This window comes from Meriones unguiculatus, chromosome 3 (assembly GCF_030254825.1).
Source record: "Meriones unguiculatus strain TT.TT164.6M chromosome 3, Bangor_MerUng_6.1, whole genome shotgun sequence".
NCBI classification, from domain to species: domain Eukaryota; kingdom Metazoa; phylum Chordata; class Mammalia; order Rodentia; family Muridae; genus Meriones; species Meriones unguiculatus.
The window spans coordinates 162,264,570-162,283,557 of NC_083351.1; the positions used below are offsets into that span (position 1 = coordinate 162,264,570).

Sequence of the window (18,988 nt, forward strand, 5' to 3'; positions counted from 1 at the left end):
GCCCCATTTCCTTCCTCTCCACCAGACTGCTGCTTGCCCTCTGAATGCTGCGCGTGCCTCTAGTTGTCTAAGTTGTAGCAGTCTGTCTTCCCAGACAGTCCCTCCTCCTCTCTTCTGCCTCTTCCTTTCCCTACTCTTTTCGTGTTGCTTACCAGTAAGGAGGTGTTTTAGAGTTACAGAGCCGTGTTACCGAGAGTGTATTTAATGATAATGACATGCGTTTGTAAGACAGGAGCCTGTTGTGCATTACAGCTGCCTTCAACTCACAGTCCAATTGCCTTATCCTTCTCAGTGCTGGGGTTACAGGCACGCACCACTATGTCATTTACCATGGCTATTTTTGAATAGTTATGGAAAGGTCCATAGGCTTTCTAAAACTTTCCAGGGCCACTGAGTAGGGAGGCATTCCTCTTGGGAAAGCCCATCAACAACTCCCTGGCTCGAATCTTGTTTGGTACCAAGTGGACTGGACACTCATCATATGTCGGAGATGGGACATACTGGGGATGGGGCAGACGTGGGATAGTTTGAAAGAACAGAGTGGGATCCTTTCAAGTGCACAAGAAAAAAGGAGATTGGTAGGACAAGAGGCATGGGAAAGCAGAAGTCATTTAGAATGTGATTCTTCTAACTTTAGAATCTTTAGGGGCTCTCCACAGATGTCTCTACTTCTGCTGTCTCATTTACAATGTTAATACTTGGTGAAATTCCCACCCATCGCTCTTCCTTCCTCACAACTTGAGACCATCACAGCATACCCTTTACTCACATCTCTTAGCTTTCTTCTGAGTCATTCTCAGAAACATCTATCCTTACAAATCTTACGTCATGAAGAGAGTCATGTTTTGTGTTCCGAGCACTCTCAAAAGCAGAAGCACTTAATGTAATGGCGATGGCGGACACCACTCTCTACTTGCTCCGTGCCAAGTGCCCTGCTAGCATTTTATTTAGTTCTGAAGTAGCTAACCTTGCTTCCCGTTTGCTAGTAAAGAAATGGACAAAGGCAGAGGAAGGTGGAGCTCTGTGAGTTCACGGCCAACCTGGTCTATAGAGAGAGTTTCAAGCCAGGCAAGGCTTCATAGTGAGACTGTCTCAAGAGAGAGAGAGAAGAGGGGAGGATGAACAGCAGACAAGTTAATTGAGCAATGTTGCTCATTTTCTGGGTGGGTAGACACAGGACCCCTGAGGATGTTCTGCTTCCGGAACCTTTCCTTCCCTTCTGCATCCGAATCATGGCCTAGGCTGGGCATGTCTTTTCCTCTAGAGTTTCTTCTCCATTCACTAAAACCCATATCTGCTAAGAATGAATGAATGAATGAGTGAGTGAATGAATGAATGAATTTCATAAGTCATAAATTTCATAGAATAGTTCTATCAAATTTTACACACACACATATGTATATGAATAATACTGACTAGTCCACATGGGAGAGGGTCTTTGGAGCTTGAACACCCGTGGTTGTTTCTTGTATTCCTCACTATTTCTTCACTATTTCCAGTAGCTAACATGCGCTGTACTTGCCCTGTCCATGTTAAATACCAAATCTTAAATATACGGGAAGAGGTACTTTGGGAAGCCATGATGGGAGGATCATAAGAAGAGGTGAGCCTAGGCCACACAGCAAGACCCTTTAAACAGGAAGGGAGGAAGGGAAAACCTGTTGGCCTCTTGTTTCTTAATACATATATTTAGTTTAATTTTGTAGAACTGAAAAAATATATAAGGTTGAATTTTTAAAACAGTGGGAAAACACCATTTTATGTACATAGAGTGCTTTGACGTTACATTTCTATACCACTAAGCATCTATTGAGACTGGTATTCAGTAGGTACTATTTTGAGCAACATTATAAATAATATGCAAAACAGGTGACTTTCTTCTCATGGGGCTCTGCTCTCTGCAAAGCTGGTAATATACTTTCATTTTAGAGCTGAGCAAATTGAGGTGAGGGAAGGACACATTTCCCAAAGACGTTTAGTGGAGAGCTGTTGATGGCTCTGTCTGTAAGCCAGCGCTTGCTGCCAATGAGCCGTGAAGCCAGTTCTGCATCCCAAGATAGAAGTTATTTCTGGTCTGAAGCCGGTTAATTTTAATAAGTAAAGATGAGACATTGCAGTCCTCTGGTGGTATTTGCTTCTGACAATCATGATAACTCAGCTTCCTGGGCATAATCATTCTGTAACTACTTATTGTCATGGTTGGCTAATATCTACAAATTGATGAGCCTGCCAAGTGTGTAAACCTCAGATTGAAGAAATCTGTCGACTTCAGACAAACCTAGTAGATTTTGGTTATGGGAAGAAAGATATTCAGAGGGAGTGGGCCATGTGAAATAATCATGATCTTGGCCAGTGTTGGCCTGATGATAACTAGTTAAAGGTACTCTTTCATGCCAATAGTCAATAGTGAAATAGGAAAACATTTTTCTTGAGTTGTGAAGCCATAAGCCCAGAAAGAAGTGTTAGGAAACAGAATTTTGTGAACATCTGCAAACTGATTTAGTTGCATATATTGACCATTTTTAAGAAGCCATTATGTGCAAATTAAGGAAAAACAGGAATCAGCTTACTTAAGAGTGAGAACCAGGGCTCAGTTGAGAGAGGGCAGGATTCGCAGGCACAAAGCCCTGGGCTCATCCCCAGCACAGTGTAAAGCGGCCACGGCATTGCATACCTTGAGCCTCAGAACTTGCTAGGTGGTGGCCAGAGGATTAGAAGTTCCGGGTTATTCTCAGCTATGTAGTGAGTTCAAGGCCACCTTGAAATACTTGCCCCTGCCTCCAGGGGAAGAGGGACAGCCTGGGGTTGTAGTTCAGTGGTGAAGTGCTGCCGCTCAAGCACGAGGACTCAGTTTTGATTCTCCAGAGTCCATGCAGAGAACAAAACAAAACTGGGTGTGGTAACACTTGCTGTAAGTACTGGAGAGAGATAGGTGGCTCCCTGGGGCTTCTGTCTAGCCAGCCTAGCCTGTTTGGTCAGCTTCGGGCCAAATGAGAGACCCTGTTTCAAACTAGGTGAATGGCACCTTGGGAACAACACCCAAGGTTGACCTTGGGCCTCCATACAGACATTCATTGTTTGGGGCTGTAGAGATGGTCAGTAAATTTGCCTTATAAGGGCAAGGATCTAAATTCAATACCTTGTAAAACAGCTGGGTCTGGCGGGGAGACTGAGACAGGTGATTCCTGGGGCTTGCTGATAAACTCCAGGCCAATGAGGTATACACACACACACACACACACACACACACACACACACGCACTACATACACATCTAGTAAAAATATAATATTGCATAAAAGGCTTGGGAACTATATCATGAAGCCCTTTTTATAAAGTTCATCAGAACCAAAACTAAATATATTGTTTAGTCATTCATGTATTTGTGATCCTATTTTTGAAGTAAGGTGATAATTTCTTTCTTAAAAAACAATGTCTCATGTAGCTCAGGCTGTCCTCAAATTTACTGTGCATGTTTTGGTCCTCCTGCTTGGGATTTTATGCATATGCCACCACACCTGGCTCTAGGGTAATAGTACACAGAATTGAGAAGAGTCTCAAATGGAAGGAAAGCAAGGACTGGAGAGATGGCTTAGGTGATAAGAGCACTGGCAGCTCTTGCAGAGGACATGGGTTTGGTTCCCAGCACCCACAAGGCAGCTCACAACCATCTGTAACTCTTAGTTCCTGGCATTTGATACCCTTTCCTGACCTCCTCAGAAACCAGGAACAAATGTGCCCACAGCATAGATGCATGCAAGCAAAACACTTATACACATAAAACAAATAAACATCTGAAAAGGAAAGGTTGAGAGCGGTTACTATTGCAGTTATTTCTGAAAAGCAAAGACAGTTCAGAAGTTAGAGGGAGTATGTAAATACTCCATTTCTCCAGTTGAGCAATGGTTTCATAGATACTGGTTTATTCTTTGCACAATTAAAATTGTACAGTGAAGTGGTTCTTTTTTCCCTCAGTTTTTTGACACAGGGTTTCACTGTGTAGCCCTGGCTGTCCTGGAACTCACTCTGTAGAGCAGGCTGGCCTCCAACTCACAGAGATCCTCCTGCCTCTGTCTCCCAAGTGCTGGGATTAAAGGTGTGCACCACCACTGTCTGGTTCAAGAAGTGGTTTTTAAGGGTCTGTAGCGTACCATTTTAGAAGATGATACACCATTTACCTTTTTCCTAGTTCTGGATGTATCTTATATTCTTAACCTCGATGTCTACCTGAGTAAAGGAGACCACGGTGAGGTGCTTTCCAGCTCTCTTTCAAGGGTGCTAGCAAAGGGAACCAAGCGGGACCTCCATCGTGGTGCCTGTGGCGTTTGGGTTAGTCCTTGCCACCACATAACCAGAAAAAATGGGCCCTGGGTTCTCTGTTTCTCAGAAAAATTCCATTTATGAAAAAACTGAGCTAAGAATGTAAGTTGAGGGGACAAGGTGAGGTGGCCAGATGGAAGAAATGGTTTGTGAGACTTTAGGGCATAAACTGAAAAGACTGATTTTTAAAAAGTCCTCCTCAGACACAGGAATTGAAGCTCATGTTTAGGTCTTTTGAAGGGCCTTACGTGAGCACTGAAGCTGCAGAGTGTTAAAGAGAACACAGCTTGGACGTCACCTAGAGAGCACAGTGTGGAGTAACAGATTGGCTACCTGGCCATTGCATATTCCTAGGCCATTTCCTTGAGTGTATGAGGCGATGCCAGTGTCTGCTTTACTGTGTGTTTAGGATGGCTCCATGTGGCATTTGGCAAGTCCCTAACAGAAAGCATAAACTCAGTGAATGACATCATCGCATTGAGTAACTTTTTCATACTATACAAGCAGGGGCATTGGATCTAACAAATGAGTCTTTGTCTCAGCATAGCTGCGTGTGAGTGTGAACCACGGTCTATTTTAAGAGACGTGTAACGTTCGACTGAGATGTGCGTCGTTAGCCTTGACTCACTCAGTGTGGAAAATCAGGTAGAACACAGTCCACAGTGTTTTGAGATCCACTCCCTTCGCCCTTCGCACAGCCACCTTACCAATATACACAGTCATTGACAAACAGGTTCAAATGAGAAAAAATAGTTCAATACAGCTTATATTTAGTGTATACATGTGATTTGTCTTTTTTCCTTTTGTGATGGTGGGACTGAACTTAGTACCTTGTGCATGCTAGGGCAGCCACCTACCATTGCTAAGTCCATTCAGAAGTCAAGATGTGTATGTCTTATGGATGGCTTCATTTTTTATGTAAAGCTAATATATGTACATATTAGTAAAGATCAAATATAAATCAGCACATTGAAATATTTAGAAGTGTTTTTGTTTGTTTTGGTTTTTCGAGACAGGGTTTCTCTGTGTAGCCTTGGCTGTTGTGGACTCACTTTATAGATCATGCTGGCCTCATACTCACAGGGATCTGCCCGCCTCTCCCTCCCCAAGAGCTGGGGTCCCACCTCACCGGGCTAGAAGTGTTTTTATTAACTTCTGTAAGCAGCACTGCTTTGTGATAATTTCATTGCTTATAAACAATGAGCAGTTGTGATGATGACTCAGTGACGGTTATCTGATGGGCAAGTGCAACTCATGCCGAAGGTGAGGGTACTCTCGCCCAGCTGCAGTCCTTGTGTTTGAAATCACTCCCATCCTGTCACAGGCTAACAGGTAGGGAGCAGGTTTTCTCTCCCTGCCAGAGGCTGTCCTTGCATTTGGCTCCCTCTCTGTGACCTCTAGCTGAACAGAACAGGCTTGGGAGGGACCAGAAGGGATCTTAGCTTCTTGCTCAGTAGCCTAAGCCCTAAGCGGTCCTCCTATGCAGACTTGTCAACAGTTGAGATCTCCTCGTGCATAGTAAAGGCTGACTGGTGAAAAGGTAGAATGCCACAGTTGTGACCAGTCTGAACAAAGGTTCAGTATTTGTCCCTTAGCCACAATTTCTTTTTTGAGGCTCACGTATTTGAAGTCAAATATAGTCTGAAAACATTTAGTTGAAAATTCCAGAACTGAGCAATTCATTACTTTTCAATTGCTCACCATTCTAACTGGTGTTCTGAAACTTTCTGCTCCTGAGCTGAGGAATGGATCTCTTTGTCTAGCGTATCCACGCTGTAGGTGCTAATGCTCCCATTGGCAGGTCAGCTGCCCAGGGTTCAGTTCTCATTATGCTGTCATCTAATACTATGTCACAAAGCCTCCATAATCCATCTTAGCAGGCACTGTTATCATCTCCTATCCCTGCAAGAAAAGACGTAAGTTCAGGGAAATAATGTGAGTTCAGGGTGTGTAGGTGTGTGGGCTAGCACACATGTGAGCATATGGAGGCTGTGGGAGGCATTTTTCCACTAGAGTGGCCTATCTTGGCTTTTGAGACAGTTTCTCCTTGGCCTAGAGTTCAGCATTTAAGCTAAACTGATTGCCCAGCAAACCCCAGGAATTTTCCTGTCTCTGTCTCCCTAGCGCTGCGCCCCAGGCCCAGCTGTTTTACTCTGCTGCAGTTGCATTCAGGTCCTTGTGCTTTCAAGTCAAGCGCTTCCCTGCCTGACTCATCTCCACAGCACAAGGTGTCTGAGGGGTGGGGGATATAGCTCAGCTGGTAGAATGCTTTCCTAGCAGTGCACAAGGTCTGGACTAGGTCTCTGGTAAAACATAAACCAGATGTAGTGGGAAAACTTATAATTTTAGCACTTGGGAGATGTGGGCAAGAGGATCAACAGATTAAGGTTATCTTCAGCTATGTAGGGGTTCAAGGCCATCCTGTGCTGTGCTCAGCTATGTAGAACCCTGTCTCCGAAAAAAAAAAAAAAAAGGTTTTTTTTGCAGCAAGCCACATTCATTTAACCCGTAGTACAAAATATCATGGTTCTATTTTATAGTTAGCTACTGATCTCTCTTTGTTGTTGGCTTGTTTTCCGAGACTGGGTTTCTTTGTGTAGCCATATTTGTTGTAGAATTTGCTGTGTAGATAAGGCTGGCCTCCATCTCAGGGATCCACCTCATGTCTGCATCCGGAGGGCTAGGATTAAAGGCACATGCCGCCATACCCAGCAGGTGTCGATCTATTAACTCTGTCTCATTTATACATTAAATTCTCATATGTATGTACAGTATAAAGAAGCAGCTACCCTTGGTTTCAAACATGTACTGGCAAACGTGGGATGTATTCCCTGCAGATAGTGGGGTACTCTGTATTGATCCCTAGACAGACACAAAGCATCCAAATTGCTATTTGTTCTGTGATTTTCAGTTGGAGATTATGTTGTTATTATTGTCCTGGATCCCTTTCTCTCCTCCACCCCCCCTCACCTATCTTTCTTTAAGGTAGGACCTCATGTAGCCTAGGCTGGGCTGCTGGTCGCCAACTTGCCATGTAGCTGAGGATACCCTTAACTTTATTACAGGCTCACCATGCCTAGCCCTGGCTGTCTGGGTTAGATTTTATGAAGAAGTATATTTCTCCTTTAAACTGAAATCCTTAAATAATAACAAAACAAAAAAATTTTTTTCTATCACTGAACATTTTAAAAAGTGTTTTGTTTTTGTTTTTGTTTTTTCGTCACTCAGAAAGCTGCTTCCTGTCTTTGTGTGGTCAGGGCATATATATTACCATTCATGAATTGTATGCATGTGCTCGAACACTGACTGATCTAAGAGAATTTAATGATGTGTCTTCAGTGCATTCCAGAATAGGAAGGTTTTTTGTTGTTGTTGTTGTTGTTTTAAGTATAACATGGTTTTAACTTCTTTAGAAATATATTTCATGCTATGGCAGAAGCTTGGTAAATATAGCAATACCAAAAGGGAAAAGCAGTTGCCATTGATCAGGAAGGATTTTACTTTTTTAGGTTTCTGGTGTATTTTCGTTTGTTTGTGTTTTCCTGTTTTGTCTTAAAAAGTTAGTATTTTGAAAAGGCAAATTATAAATGCCTGAGAATAAGATGCTTAGATTAAAAGCCTGTTTCAGCTTTTTCTAAAATGTCACCTTTTGTAAAGAATTCCGATAGCTCAATGTACAAGGATAGAAGTGACTTGTGTGGTTGGGAAATTATTCTGATTGTTTCTTATCAGAGTATTGTTGCCCTCTTAGTCCACCCTTCTGTCCCGGAGTGTGGAGAATTGATGAGGATCTGTGCATTGTGTTAGGTCTGCTCATAGTTTGACTAGCACAGTCTGGCAGTGGGTTGTGCAGGATGAGAGAGAGCAGCCTAATTGCTCTTCCTGCATCAGCAGCATCTAGAAAGCATCCTGGGAATTGCTTGCCCGGTGCTCAGAGCAGCTGGTCACATGAGCCTGAATTTTCAGTTCAGTTCATTAGTCAGCCATTTTGGTCAACACCCTGCTTACTGCGCACAGCCAATCCTGTTAGAACTCAGCATCCCGGCTCGTCAGATGGTCCTGGAGTGATTTCTGCTGCTCAGATTTTTTCGAGATAAATTGAAAAGAGAGGCTGATTTTTCTTTCATTTCTTTTTTTCTTTTGTATTTTTTTTTTCTGCACAAAGGAGGACTTTTTGTTTTTTCACTATTCATGCCAAGACCAATTTTTGAAAGACAGCTAAGGCAGGATTGGGTGTGTAGGATTTAAGCTTCTAGATAGCCCGGCTGGAATAAAGGAAAAGGAAGATAAAGGAGAGGCCGCTGGGAGAGGACAGCACCATCCAATTTTGCTGTTAGGAATTGCCAGTAAAAAGAGATACTGTAGAATTGTTTATTTTGAGCAGCTTGTTCTGGAAGGCACCTTTCTTTTCTTTTTTCTCTCTCTTTTTTTTTTTTAACCTCTCGAATCCCATTTTCTAAAAGCTTTATTTAAGAGCTTGGGGTTTGGGGTTTTTGGTGCAGAGATCTTATTTGTGTGTGTGTGTGTGTGTGTGTGTGTGTGTGTGTGTGTGTGTGTTTGGTGTAGTGTGGTGTGGTCCCAGCTGAGTCATCATGTCGGCCCTGACGCCTCCGACTGATATGCCAACCCCCACCACTGACAAGATCACACAGGCTGCTATGGAGACCATCTACCTTTGCAAATTCCGAGTGTCTATGGATGGAGAGTGGCTCTGCCTTCGAGAGCTGGATGACATTTCCCTCACACCTGACCCAGAGCCAACCCACGAAGGTATGGTCAGATCCCGGCTGCTAACGCTCATCGGCAGCATCCTCATTGTTGTAGGGACTGGGAGGGTCGGGGTGGGGGGAAGACCCTCTTGGTTTTTATTACTGTCTACATTCAGCGTCCTTGCACCCGCACCCCTTGTCTCTGCTTACTGAGGAAAAGACTTTTTTTCCTACCCCCTGAGGTCTCCTTTCTTGAGATGCTTGTGTTTTGTTACAGTTCTTTGTCTCAAAGCCCTTCAAAGGGAACATTTGAGGTCATTTAAACATCAGTTCCTAACCAATAGGGAAAGAGCTATCAATTGTGTTCCTACTTTAAAATATTATGGAAATTGTAATTATTCCTAACAGTAAATCAAGAAATCACAACTCTACAGTAATGGCATATAACAAATACCGTGGAAGAATTAGAGGAGTGCCCTGTCAACTGGACATTGTTAAACAGGCTATGGTACTCAGGAAATATTTGAAAAGTTACTCTTTTTAAATACTACTAACTGGAAAAGCAGTTTTAAATTTGGCACTTAAGAAATATAGACTTTTAAAAACGCATGTCTTATAGAGGTTAAACATTATAAGTATGGTCATTCCTGTGCATGGAATCTATGAGCCATTGTTTTTTATAAATGTATAGTGTGTGTGTGTGTGTGTGTGTGTGTGTATTTATTTATTTATTTATTTATTTATTTATATACTTGTGTTTACAGTTACAACTAATCTTTGTGAATTCTTCACTTTTTCTAAGAACAATTCCTAAGTTGTAAGGTGTTATTACAATTAAATTACAATTAATTATTACAATTATTACAATTAAATTAATACTTCTTAATTTCCCTGATGTTAGGCTGCAAATATAATAGCTTCTCAGCTTGTTGCTTGCACTTCTTCAAGAAACAAAGCTAAGAACACTAGGATGCAAGAAGAAAACCTTTATGAACATCTGCCTGGTACTTCAGCATACCTGCAGGACAGGTGGTTGTACATAGGTTGGAGTTAGGAAAAGTGACTCCACGCCCTCTCTGGTGCTGCAGTCCTGCCATGACTCAGAGTTACTCAACTATGTGTGATAAGGACTTGTTCTTTCCAGTCAGATTTGAGAAAGTTTTAGGGAGCACAAACATCACAACACAAAAGCAGTCATTTTGTATGTTTCATACAAACAGTGTTGTAGTGGGTTTAAAGATGTTTGGATCTGTTAGGTTGACTTGGTCAGGTGAGCATCTTCCTTTAGCTACATTGCAGACTGTGCACAAAGGTTAGAGGCCATTAGCTGAAATCTGTACAATGCCAGTATTGTTTACACGATCTCCAAAGCTTTGGCAATCTTCAGGGAAGAAAATTTCAGTTGGAAAAGGCTACCAAGAAGTCTTTCAGCTAGTGCTTTTGGCATATTTTATTTGAAAGAGAATCGCCATTCATTTTGAAAGTCATACTACTTTAGTTATACAATCTAGTTTCCCAGTTTTCTAAAGATAATCTTTAATACTTTTTGTACTTTGAGTATGTGTTTGCCTCCTGTGTAGGAGTTCTGTGGTGAGCACAAGTTTTCTGTTGGTTGGAGTAAACACTCATTACCATTTGCAGTCTTCCTTGAGAAATGTGGTCCTGCAGACACGAGCATGAAGGCAAGGAGGGAGAGTGTGAGAGTACAGACTCGTGGCATACCCTGTGAAGTAGGAAGTCAGGCCCTCTATCACTTATAGAGGATGTAGAACTTAGTAAGACCCTAACAGTATATTGGGGCATTTTGCCTTAAATTAGGTGAGAGAAACAATTATTTCACATGAATTTTTTTTTTTTAAGTACAAGGCCAGGGAAGCATGAGTATAATGTTTTAGACAACCAGGAGGTACTCCATGGCAGGGTTGTTTTCTTGGTCCATGGACCGTATCTAAACAGCCATTTAGATCCAAGAGGTGTCTTTAATCTTGAGACCGTTGACAAGTCAACTGTGTGCTCAGTGATTATATGAGTAACTGACAGACTGGTACTCCTGCTGCCTAAACTGTTTCCGAGTTGATTTATGCAGAAAAGGTCTGACCATTCAAATCCTAACGACCCTTCACTTTCACAAAAGAAAGTGGGCAGGATTGCTCTCTCGAGATGATGTGGTCTCCAAGTCTTATTTTCTGAATCAGTTCTTATACTTTACCATGAGGCCACCATGTAGAAAGGCCTGTCTGCCCACTGCAAGGCTTTGAGAACAAACGCTCTGATTCCTCATCTCTGTGCTTGTTGGCATTCGATATGATCCTTCATTCTTGGTTGTCCTCTCCTTAAGAACTAAAAACTAATTCAGTGGTCAGAACAGAGGGCTGAGTCTACTGGAAAAGAGTGGGAAGGGCCAGAGACGCTTCATGATATAAGGTTGAGACATAGCTAAATGATCACCATATGGTGAGGCAGGGCTTCTCAAAGACCTGGCATTCTGAGCTGTCCCTTGCCAGGGAAGAGCAGGTGTAAGGAGCCTGCAGGGCCATGTGGCACAGCAGGGTGTGAGGCCGGAAGGATAACACACTAGCACGGGGCACTGGGCTTGACTCTAGTGAAAGCTGCCGTAGCTTCATACCTAGGAAAAAATGAACTGAGCACAGAGTGAACACTCTTGTAGCAATGCTGGGGGTGGACCAGGAAGATAAAAGCTCTCCAGGAACCCTAGCCATGACTGTTAAAAGGGTGCATGTGAGAGATCACAATTCCAGACTCAAGTAGTGAAGGGTGGACACAGAGGGAAGGAAGCTGAGAGGTAGAGCTCACCTGCCGGCTAACTAGCTTCTGCAGTGGAGGATGAAAATGACACAGGGCCTGGGAGACTGCCCAGCTTTTTATCTTCACGTCTTGAGTTACTTTCACCACTAAAGAATGCAAAAATAAGACAGCGTTTGATCTCTGGTGCTAATAGACTGTGGCGAACAAAGCAAGATTATCATACCATCAGTTTAACCTTCCAGCCAACCCCACAAAACAGTGGCTCAAGTTGACTCTTTGCTAGTTATTATCCTGCCATATAAACTCTTGATCCTCCTGTCTCCACCTCTCAAGTGCTTTGATTGCATATGTGTGCTGATTTAGAAACACACCACACTGCCATTGAACAAACTATCGGAAATATTCTTTGGTTGTTTTTTTTTTTAAGTTTCTGGAAGCATAGTAGAAGTTCAGAGTAGGGCTAGAGAGATGGCTCAATGGTTAAGAGCACTGGGTGCTCTTCCAGAGAACCCTGGTTCAATCAGATGTACATGCAGGCAAAATACCAATAAATATAAAATAAAAATAAATTATATATAAAAATTCAAAGCTTCTAAAACTGTCGCGCCCTGCATGCCATGGGTCTGGAAACCTGACTGTGGCAGCGAGGACATAAGGACAGGCACAGGCACGGAGACGCTGGGCCCAGTGCTGCGTGCGCTTCCTCCAGTGCAGTGGCAGCAACTACTGCAGCAGTCTGGAACCTCAGCTGTGTATGTGTGCAGCAGAGAGAAAGGAGTTAGTCTCTGTAGGAGGTGTCTGTAGATGAGCAATCTCAAGCTGTAAACATCCAGAAAGCTGCAGTGGCAAGTTTTTGTGCACACTGATCAGTCATTTGTAAACACCAGACAAAGGCCTTCCCAGTCTCGAGCTGAGCCTATGTCAGACAACACACTTTAACTCAGGGCTTCCTCGGCCCCATCCATGAAGACCGTGTCCTTAGTTTTCACAGGAGTGGAAGCAAAAAGCTTTTACGCATGCTTATAGTAATTTAGAAATTATGTCATGTCTGAGACAAGGTGATATGTTTGCAATTATGTGTGCCTCTTTGCGCTGGATTTCTTGAAGCAGCATTCTTGAAACAAGTTTGTGTACTTGCTCCAGAACCAAAAAAAAAAAACAAGAAACAAAACTGTTTTCAGAAACTCTAGTAAGTGGCACACATGAAGGACAGGGTAGGTTATTGCTGTCATATTTCCAAGTGTTAACAACAACTTGGCTATGGTTGTGACCCCATTTATAATCAGGATACCTCATTGGTTACCTAGCTGACAATACATGTTTACAAATCTCTTGGTATATTAAAGAGAATCTTTAAAGAGTGAAGTCCAGAGCCTTTGTGTTTTATCTGTTATTAACTTAATTTTAGGTTAAAAGTCTGAAGTAGTATCTATTTCAAGAAGGAAAATGGTATGTTTAGGTCCATTGCTCTTATTTGTAAAATGTTGAGTTTTGGCTAGATATGTGATCTCACTGAAATCTCTAAATTGTTCTTAAACTAAATATCCAGTTTCTTAAGCTCATGTTCCCTGTACTTCCACATTCCTACCTTCTAGCATTTTGGAGATATTTGTATGGTTTTGATGGCTAATAAGTTTGTTTTTTTAATTCCTCAATTTAGAGTTGGAGAGAGGGCCTGAGGGCAAAGCGTTTACTGCAGAAAGCATGAGGACCTGGGTTCAGACACCCAGGTAAGAAGGGTGTGGTGACACAGACATGAAATCCCAGCACTGGGAGAACAGCAGCAGAGGAGGATTCTGGGGGCTCTGGCCAGCTGGTCTAGTGAATAATAAGGTGGAAAGCTACTGAGGATGACCCTGGATGTCAGTATCTGGCTTCCATGCTCACACATGTGCACAAGTGTATACATACATACATACATATACCACATGCATAATGGCATGCTCATACACAGAAGTTTAGGGGCTAGGTGTGGTGGCACACATCTGAAATGTCAGCTCCTTGATAGTCTGAGGCAAGATGATTAAACCTAGATTAATCCTGACTGCATTCCACGTCCCTGGCTCAAAAATAGTTAAATGATAGGTAAGTGAACCTGTTATCCCGAAATGTCTAGAGGTTGGTTAACCCTCTCAGAGACAGGCAATCCATCATTGAATAGACTGTCAGTTTACTGTAGTTAAAAAAAAAATGCATAAACTCTTTAGGTTGGAAGGTTTTGTGTTGTTGTTGTTTTGTTTATTTATTTTCAAAGACTGACTCTTACTGTGCATCCTGGGCTACCCTGGTCACTAGCTACCCTACCCTGGCCCCAACCTCCTCAGCACTGGGATTGCAGGGTTATTGACTTAAAACCCCCTTCTCAAATACAGATAGCAAGAAACATACTATGAAGGGACTGTTTATTAATTAATTAATTTATTTATTTATTTATTTATTTATTTATTTCAAAGTAGGGTCTCACTATGTAGTCCTAGCTGTCATGGGAGGAATTACATTTTTTAGGACATGTTGAGAAGTGAGCCTCTGACTTAGGGTTGTTGTACAGAGTTGTGTCTGATGGCACAGCATGCAGAGGCCTTGGCCTTGCTGGCCAGATCTGTACAGGTGAGTGGAGAGAAATAGCAGTGGTGAGCCCAGGACTTCAGACCAGAGTGTGTGTGTTTGTCTGTTAGTTTGTTGTTAGTGCTGGGCATCCCCTGAGGCAAAGTTTAGTCCTTGGGGCTAAACGTCACTGTGCTCTCCCAGACCTCATAATCACAGTGAAGGTGAGGAACATTGAAGATATCAGAGGCTCCTGAGAAGCAAGTGTGAACTGCTAGGCTGTCCAAGGACAGGCCTGTTTTCTTAGAAGCTGGAAGGTGGGATTCAAGCCCAGACAGCACTATGATTGATGACATTGCCCAAAAGACAGTATAAGTGCAGACCTGGAATAAAGAGTCTCTACCAGGGGAAACATACTGCTGGGCTGATCTCAAGGTGAGTGAGAAGGGTTTGTCATCAAGGACTGTACGACAAGTACCAAGATCTCCCTGTTGACATTAGGTATTTCCTGGTTTGTTGTTGTTGTTGTTTGGTTTGGTTTGGTTTCTTTGTTTTTTTTCCAAGACAGGGTTTCTCTGTGTAGCCCTGGTTGTCCTGGACTCACTCTGTAGACAAGGCTGGCCTCGAACTCAGAGAGATCCTCCACTACTCAGCAACATTAGGTATCAGTGTATGTGAACATAGCCCCTCTTGCCAGGGAATCACATGTGTTTTTAATGAAAAAGCACATATCCCAGAGTGTATTTTATAGGAAGAAGGCATCAGATCTTCTAGAACTGGAGTCATGGGTGGATGTGAGCTACCTATGGGTTCCAGGAACGGAACCGGAGTCCTCTGCCAAAACAGCCAGTACCCCAGCTATGGAGCCATCCCTTCAGCCCTACTGCTCTTATGATAAAATAGTACTAGAGTACCTTCCCTCTGACTGTTTCTGGTGTTTAAAGATTCATTTATGTACTTATGTGTATGTTTGTGAACCTGAGTAACTTTATGTGCACTCTGTGTACACTCACAGGAATCCATGAGACACAAAAGAGAGAGTGTGTCACATCTCTGGAAACTAGAGTTACAGGTAGCTGTGCGGTCATGTGGCTGCTGGGAGGCAGACCTGCGTCCTCTGCAAGAGCAGGGAGTGCTCTTAACTGTTTAGCCATCTTTTCAGCCCCCAAGGCAAAAAAATTACATTACATGTGTATTACAGTATTCTGGCTTGTGGTAGCAGAACCTCAAAAGGCACTTAATATAGTGTAAGAGAAAAACAGTGTAAATGTGCAGAACATCTCTATAACGAGCACTGAATACTGTTGTGAGAGAATATTTGGTAGAATAATGCTTGGAATATAATTTGTAGCTTCACACTTTTTATAATATATCACAATTATCCTATTATAGTATAGTATACATTATAGTATATTATTATAATTCTGTGACTATGTGTAGTTTATAAATTAACCTTTATTGTAGTTGTGTATGTATAGGAAGGTGCACGGTATTTAGAGAGGAAAACATAATATTCAAAGTGGGTTGATTACAGATTTGAGCGTCCATTGGCTTATCAGAACAGCTCTCCCATGGAAAAGAGAGAGCCCTGTATGTAGAGCACTCTCACTCCCAAACAGCACAATATGTACTTTTGTGAAGGCTTTAAAGAACATTCTGGAAAGTAAACCCCATTCTAAGCCTTAAAACAAGTTACATTCATTTGCTGTGTGTATTCAAACAAACTGCCACAGAGCTGTTACCCTAATGCAACAGAAGTTTATTCTGTACCAGTTTATGGATGCCAGATGTCAGAAACCTTTGTTTCTAAGCTAAGACTAAGGCTGCTCTTTCCAAGAGGCTTGGGAGAGTTCATTCCTTGTGCACTGGTACCTGCACTGGCCGCATCCCTTATGAGTTCATCACATGAATGACTGCCTTTATGTTCATTGCTTCTTTTCCATTTGTACCTTCTGTTACAAGGGCATATATGATTGAATTTTCCAAGGAAATCACAGAGTCCTTAACTTAAGTCCAGCTATAGAAACTACTTCCAGAGAAAATAGCATTTATATGCTCCAGAGAGTAAGACATGAATATCTTTAGGAGCCTTTTTTTTTTAACTTATCACAAAGTATCAGTGAACAGTAAACTCTTAAAATAATACAAAGTATATTTTATTTTTAATAAAAAGCTTAAATTTATAGTCAGATAAACATGAAAAAATACACATTTGGTAGCTAAAAACACAGGTTTCTAAGTAGCCATTAGTCAAAGAAGTCACAAGCAAAAATATCTCAGGCTGAATGGATATGAAAGCACAACATTTCAGAATTAGAAATTTGTAGGTTTAAGTTCTTGTATTTGAAAAGAAAGTTCAAAAAAAGCTTTTTACATAAACATTCTCAAAAAGTAGCAAGAAAATTGGGTGAAGTTACACACCTGTGACTTCCAAGAATGACTGTGAAAGAGCTTGTGCCCTTCATGTGCCATAGACACCTGTGCCATCACCACAGTTTTTAATACAAAAATATACATAAACATGCAAAAGAATATAAAAATTTATTTTCTCTAGGTAGTGAAATTGCAAGAGACTTCTATACTTTTTCTACTTCATTACACCTTCCAAGCCTTCTATATAGTCAACAATATGTGTAGTCTTCTAATCCAGAAATCTTTTCTTCCTTTGTTTTTTTGAGACAGGTTTCTCTGTATAACAGAGCCCTGGCTGTCCTGGACTCGCTTTATAGACTAGTCTGGCCTTGAACCCACAGAGATCCACCTGCCCCTGACTCCTGAGTTTTGGAATTGAAGGCATACGCCACCATGCCTGGCCTAAAAATCACGTTTTAAAAAAGGTCCTTTTATCATTTTAAAATATATTTAAATGACTATATATTTATGGGTGCATGTGCATCCAAGTGCACTTCCTTGAGGAATTCAGAAGAGGTGTCAGAACTACAGCTGGAGATATAGGCAGCTTCAAGCCACCTCTTATGGGGCCTGGGAACAGAACTCAGTTCCTCTGCAAGAGCGATACCTGCTCTGCACTCCAAGCCATCTCTCTAACCCAGAAAATTACACCCCCCCCAACAAAATATGTATGAAAACTTGGGCACTCATTCATCTCACTTGACCCCAATACTTCCTGTGGGAGGAGTCTCGTGAACACACGAGCAGGGACAGTAGCCCCAAATCTTATTTTATGTGTGTGAGTGTGGTGTCTACATGTATGTCTGTGCACCTCATGGGTGCAGTGTGCAGGGAGGCCAGATGAGGACATCAGATCATCTAGAACTAGAATTATAGCCAGTTGTGAAGCCACCATGTGGGGGCTAGGAGTAAACCTGGGTCCTCTGGAAAAACAGCCCGTGCTCTTAACCATGAAGTCATCTTTCCATCCTCAGATGTCTAGTACTTTTTTCGGTGTTTCTGTTAAAAGTTGCAATGTTGTGTTTCTTGGCTGCTGTATCCGTGAGCATGTCACTGCCATTCTGCATGCCAGCACACAGTAACCCAGGGTGTCCAGACCTAGATGCATTCAGCACAGCATTTCCTTCCTTCCCTTAACTTTTCTGGGGGCAGGAACATCTCATGTAACCCAAGCCAGCCTCAGAGTTGCCTGGCAGGGGAAGTCCTTTCTCTTTTGACCCATCCTCCCCATCATCCCAAGTGCTGGCATTATAGAAGCCTCCAGTCTGGGCTCACCGTTTTCCTGAGTATTCAGATCGTAACACTCGGGGGCTGGACGATGGCTCAGTGGGCGAGGTGCTTGCTTTGTGAGCCTGGGGCCCAGTCTGGGCCCCCAGAACTCGTGTTCTACCTGGGTGCGAGGGTAGGCATCTAATGCCAGCACTGGAAGAGCCAAGACAAGAGGATGGATAGATAGAGCTCGCTCCATCATTCTAGTAGAAACAGAAAAGTACAGTTCAGTAAGAGTCATTGTCTTAGAAAAGAAGGTGGAAAGCCGTAGAGGCCATCGCTCTGTCTTAGGTACACACACAAACATGAAAACAAAACCTGAGTCAGTGAAATCCTTTTTTACAGGTCCTTGTTCTCTGCGTTCGCAGTGACACACATGCAAAACACATTTTCTTTTCTTTTCTCTCTCATATACACACATTATCTCTCTCTTCCTTTCTCTCTCACTCTCTCTCCCTTCTCTCTCTCCCTCCCTCTCTCCCTCTCCCCCTCCTTCCTTCTTTCCCTCTCTCTCCATTTGCAATCAGCCCCAGTGGCAGTTAGTCTTAGATTATGGTCAGGTTCTCAGAGTTGTGATTATGTGAGCACAAGGCAGTCTTTATGAACTGCATGCAAGAAGACCAGGGGCAAAGTGCTCTCTGGGCAAGGTTCATCTTTTCTTGTTGCTTTGCCAGGAGAGCAGTGTGACTGGCCACCCTCCTAGGTGAGTTCTACTGTCCTGGCCTGTGGGATTCTGTAAAATCCTAAGTCTGTTAGAGAAATGGTAGTAGCTTTTACTTGTGCTGCTGTGGGCTGGGGAGATGGCTCGGAGGTTAAGAGCACTGATTGTTCTTCGAGAGGTCCTGAGTTCAATTCCCAGCAACTATTCTCGAATTACTCTAGGAGGGCCTGTTGTAGGGAGGTCAGCTCCTGCCCTGCTGTCTGCTGGGTCAGTTTTCCTCGTCAGGGACAGACCTTCTGTATTAATCT

At 42.6% G+C, this 18,988-nt stretch overlaps 1 protein-coding gene across 8 annotated transcripts in view; it reads left to right on the plus strand.

The window, feature by feature from the left end:
* Positions 1–18,988, plus strand: part of Rufy3 (RUN and FYVE domain containing 3) — a 70,093-nt gene that overhangs the window by 4,470 nt on the left and 46,635 nt on the right. Inside the window, exon 1 of one of the 8 annotated variants that reach the window (XM_060380904.1) lies at positions 8,212–9,089. The exons of 4 other annotated variants lie outside the window; for them this stretch is intronic. In XM_060380904.1, the coding sequence (XP_060236887.1) occupies positions 8,912–9,089 (178 nt within the window). In that variant the 5' untranslated portion in view covers positions 8,212–8,911. Of the gene's footprint in view, positions 1–8,211; positions 9,090–18,988 lie in introns of those variants that run through there. 3 more of the 8 variants (XM_060380905.1, XM_060380908.1, XM_060380909.1) reach the window with 3 other exon arrangements.